This window comes from Vicia villosa, linkage group LG7 (genome assembly GCF_029867415.1).
Source record: "Vicia villosa cultivar HV-30 ecotype Madison, WI linkage group LG7, Vvil1.0, whole genome shotgun sequence".
NCBI classification, from domain to species: Eukaryota; Viridiplantae; Streptophyta; class Magnoliopsida; order Fabales; family Fabaceae; genus Vicia; species Vicia villosa.
The window spans coordinates 92,463,125-92,468,196 of record NC_081186.1 but is presented as its reverse complement, the minus strand read 5'-3'; the positions used below and the strand labels follow the sequence as shown (position 1 = coordinate 92,468,196).

At 28.8% G+C, this 5,072-nt stretch overlaps 1 protein-coding gene across 1 annotated transcript; it reads right to left on the bottom strand.

The window, feature by feature from the left end:
* Positions 1 to 846: 846 nt before the first annotated feature.
* LOC131619702 (probable polygalacturonase At3g15720) lies at positions 847 to 2,874 on the bottom strand. Its single transcript, XM_058890772.1, has 7 exons — positions 2,740 to 2,874; positions 2,487 to 2,624; positions 2,081 to 2,251; positions 1,736 to 1,946; positions 1,513 to 1,594; positions 1,305 to 1,413; positions 847 to 1,200 (listed from the first exon to the last, which is right to left on the bottom strand). The coding sequence occupies exons 1-7, from the start codon at positions 2,872 to 2,874 to the stop codon at positions 847 to 849; spliced, it is 1,200 nt and encodes a 399-aa protein (XP_058746755.1).
* Positions 2,875 to 5,072: the final 2,198 nt, after the last annotated feature.

Below are 5,072 nucleotides of genomic sequence, written 5' to 3'. Positions count from 1 at the left end.
ATTTGCCGAGCAGACTTGTGGTCTTGTTAAGACTCCACTGAGGTAGTTGTATCTTGCCCAATGCTAACATTTTAGGTAATCAGGTGAAGGAAAAAGAAAAAGGCAAAAAGCCCTGAAGACTTTGAAGACCATTTATCTTATGTTGTTATGTGAGTGTGTTGTTCTGATTAGTATTTGGTATCGACATCCATTTTTGTATATGTATTAGGTCATACTCATGTATCCTACATTTATGTGATTTCATTTTGATGCTTTTGATTGTACATAGTACCGCGTTATAATTCTTTTAGTAGTATGATTCTAGACGCATATTTTATGGGTGTTACAAGGACTCACGCCAGCGAAGACCAAGAACTAGTGTACTGTTTTATTGATAATTAAAATTAACTCATTTTTCCTTCTTCTCTTTTGGGGTCTCTAATATGTTAAAGGGTATTTCAAGGCAAGCACTCTTCATTGGTGCATCATAAAGATACGAGATTATGTTTACAAAAAACATTTTCATCTAATATAAATATAAACTCAAGGCAAAAGGAAAAAATTGAAAGTGCAAAATAAAAGTGGTTTACTTTTTAAACCAATAGAAAAAAATAGATCAGATTTTTATATAAAATATACATATAAATTAAAGTTAGTAATCTCACAAACTAACACACACTTACACTTATTTGATCTCAAAGAACAGAGAAACACAAATTTAGTGTTTTTTTAAGAATATAAAATATTGGTCAAATTAGCTTCTTATAACTAAAATTCTTTTATAAGAACTTGTTTGACTAAAATTTAACATTATTAATAACTATTTTTATTTTTCATCGTAAAATTAGCAAATTAAAAAGGCGAAGTCTACTTAAGACACGGGACATTTATATTGCACGAGATGCACGACCCTTGTGCATTATTACACGATGCATGTGGTATCTCTCCATCAAGACTAGTTATGTTGATATCTTCGAGTAAAATGTTGGTGCAACCAATAACATCGCAATCAAGTTTAATTGCATCCTTACTAATTGTGGTTCCATGAATGTTTCGAAAAATAACATCACTAACTTTTATTGCTTTGCTTCCACGGTCTACTTTTCTTGCATTGTTCAAAATATTGTATGCATCATAATGTTGATCAATAATTATTGGGTTTTTAACCCCAATAAGTATAATATCTTCATAAGTTATGTTCCTCGCATACCCTGATCCTCCCTAATTCAAATAACAAGAACAAAATATTAGTGTTATTATTTATGATTAAATCTACACAATATTTTAAGATAATCAATTATCAATTAACTAGATTCAATGCCTACCGCCCATGTCTTGATTCTAGCCCCATTGGTTGTTCCTTTAAAGGTGTCATTTCTCACGTGTACTTCTTCTACCGTAGCATATTTTCCATCTTTTCCAAGGCTTCCAACACTATGTATTCACAAATACACCCAAATGACGTTATTGTTTCATTAAAAATGATGAAATATTAAAATAATGTAAAAATTATATAGTATTTGCACAACGAACCTAATGCCATGACCAGATCCACATTTAATACCAACTATATTGATGAGTTTGGAACCACTGTTAATGGCTATGCAATCGTCACCTATAATAATAAATTGAAAAGAAAGTGAATGGGAGAGAAATCACATAATTATGGAGGAAAAAGTGTCCAATATTACTTAATTAATTTTTAACTTTATGATTAACTTAAATATTTAAAGATCGAAAATATATAGAACTGAACCAGTTGAGATGGTCGATTTTTCAACATGGATGTTTGTTGATGTTGAGATATCAATCCCATCAGTGTCTGGACTATTCTCTGGTGAAATTATATGAAGACGCGAGAGTAAAGCGCCATTGCATGAAGTTATGCTTATGTGATTTTTTGGACTGTTGATGTGTGTCAATGGGCCAATCAGCTTTAGATTATCACATTTAAGAAATCGAAGAGCCTGCACATACATATTATATACAAGTTATACACTTGAAAATTAAGACTTAAAGTGTGTGTACATATACAATTATATCATTATCATTTTAATTTCAACATGAGAGACTATATTGTTTACATAATGAATTAACTTACTGTTGGTCTATTACTTTGCCTCCACCAAGGAGCACCTTTACCATCAATTTTTCCTCCTCCATTGATAACAAGACCATCGATACCATCGAATTTAACCCATGACTCATCATCGTCATTATTAACCCATTTCCAATTCTTAGGATTTTTTGGCGCAATGATAGTTCCCATAATCTGTTAAACCAGATATTGTTATAATGTTGCTGATAAATATACTAGTCAAACAAAAAATTTGATTAATAAGATTAAGAGTGAATAAATAAATATAACTAAAAATAATCATCAGCTAACATGATTATAATTTTAAAATTAAAAAAAGAAAAGGTATACATATATGTCATCATTCAAAAGTTCAATATTGTAAATGTTAGGGTTTTATGATACATTTGATAAAAACAAGTTTACATACCATAACATTAATGGTTGTTGATTTGCAGGGACCTTGGAAGGATAAAGGTTGCAACATGAATGTTTTGTGTTGGGGTATGATAAGTGTTGGAGTGCCTCTGGTTGTAACACACACGGCTTGCCATGCTTTTAGAAAAGCCTTTGTATATAAGATAGAAAATTATATTAGGTTTGAGAAATTTTATCTGACAATATTATATATAAGTATATTTAAATTGTATGAAAAAATTATAACTATAATAAAAATATCTTACAATTGAATCATCAGTAAGGCCATCGCCTTTAGCACCATAATTAACAACGTTAAAATCAATAGCGCCTACTAATCTAAAACACAACCAATGTGAAGCTATTACAAACACTAGAAAAAGAGGAAACAAGTCTTTCATCTTTAAAGTGAAAAGAAAAAAAAATTAATATAGTTCAAATTGTTGAGTACTAGAGAAATGACGATGATTTATATATGGGAAATTTTCAATCAACAATGATGTTATTGATATTAATTTCTATAATCAAAATACTTAATTAAAATTAAACAAAAAACAATTGTGCAACATGCAAATATCAATTTTGCGGCATGGTGTGAGAGTTAATGAGAAAGATTTGTTAATGTTAAATCAAAAAGCTAAAATGTTAAGAAAATGCATGACAACTAGTTAGTACTAAGATGGAAAAGTTAAAGTTTAATGAATCCAAATCTTTTTAACATGAATATGATTTAAATGAGAAAAAATTATAAAAATGGTGTGCAAATATAATAAATGAATTGCATGAAGAGAATATAAAACCATTTTTCTTTTTTCTCTTTTTAATTCTATGTTAATGCCAAAAAAATATAAATTTTATAATAAAAATGAACATCTTATTTTTGAATAAGCCATTAGTCTAAAAAATGATAACATTTTTATATCTTGAGAAACAATATTGATTCGTTTTTAGTCATTAAAATAGTATCATTTTATTTTATCTCTTGACATTTTTAGATTGGCTTTTAGTCATTAGAAAACAAAATTTATTTTGCTTTTACATTTATCTAATTATTTTTTATTATTTTGAAATAAATCTAATTTAAAAATGATTTTTGAAATTCATTTTTTTTACGAAGGGTTAAACTATATATTGCACGTATTTATTCAGACTAATTATAACTTCAACAAATTTTAAATGGAGTTTAAAAACTCCATGGACCAAACTTACTTTTATTTTTATCTTTTCAATGTCTTAAAACAAAAATATTTTAAGTAGAAAAGAAAAAAAATTATATATTAAACTATATTTAAATCCTAGACATATGTTGAGATTCCATGGTAAAGAAAGCGTAAAAGTGTAATGACACTTCAAGTTTGACGAGTACCGATAGTATTAATTTCAGTATGAATCAAGCATAGTGAATATATTGAATGTTAAAACTCCTATGGCTTGCCTTAAGTGTAGTTTGTTATTAGGAGGATAAGACCAAGAGCAGAGTGAGGTAGGTAAACCCAAAAGACATCACCTTAATGGATATGATCCAATCAAACGGAGGGAGTTAATTCTGTGAAATCTCCCCTTAATGGACTGGATTAGTAATTATTCACGAAGGTTCATTATGCTAACCACCATCTGAGTTTTACATGGCTTGTAAAAATAGGATGTCCAATTTCAAGCGTTGAGTGAAGCTGAACAAAATTTAATTTCTTTTACTTTGCTCATCAAACACGTAAGTGTAGTGCTAGGGAATTGAGGATAGTAATAGAAAACACTTTTGCCGAGCAGACTTGTGGTCTTGTTAAGACTCCACTGAGGTAGTTGTATCTTGCCCAATGCTAACATTTTAGGTAATCAGGTGAAGGAAAAAGAAAAAGGCAAAAAGTCTTGAATACTTTGAAGACCATTTATCTTATGTTGTTATGTGAGTGTGTTGTTCTGATTAGTATTTGGTATCGACATCCATTTTTGTATATGTATTAGGTCATACTCGTGTATCCTACATTTATGTGATTTCATTTTGATGCTTTTGATTGTACATAGTACCGCGTTATAATTCTTTTAGTAGTATGATTCTAGACGCATATTTTCTGGGTGTTACAAGGACTCACGCCAGCGAAGACCAAAAACTAGTGTACTGTTTTATTGATAATTAAAATTAACTCATTTTTCCTTCTTCTCTTTTGGGGTCTCTAATATGTTGGAGGGTCTTTCAAGGCAAGCACTCTTCATTGGTGCATCATAAAGATACGAGATTATGTTTACAATAACATTTTCATCTAATATAAATATAAACTCAAGGCAAAAGGAAAAAATTGAAAGTGAAAAATAAAAGTGGTTTACTTTTTAAACCAATAGAAAAAAATAGATCAGATTTTTATATAAAATATACATATAAATTAAAGTTAGTAATATCACAAACTAACACACACTTACACTTATTTGATCTCAAAGAACAGAGAAACACAAATTTAGTGTTTTTTTAAGAATATAAAATATTGATCAAATTAGCTTCTTATAACTAAAATTCTTTTATAAGAACTTGTTTGACTAAAATTTAACATTATTAATAACTATTTTTATTTTTCATCGTAAAATTAGCAAATTAAAAAGGCGAAGT

Excerpts from the sequence above, each read along its gene's own strand:
- LOC131619702 (XM_058890772.1), bottom strand. The coding sequence starts at position 2,874 with ATGAAAGACTTGTTTCCTCTTTTTCTAGTGTTTGTAATAGCTTCACAT. Across the intron at positions 1,595-1,735 it reads AAAATCGACCATCTCAACTG|GTGACGATTGCATAGCCATT; the intron begins GTTCAGTTCTAT and ends TTATTATTATAG. Across the intron at positions 1,201-1,304 it reads CTAGAATCAAGACATGGGCG|GGAGGATCAGGGTATGCGAG; the intron begins GTAGGCATTGAA and ends TATTTGAATTAG.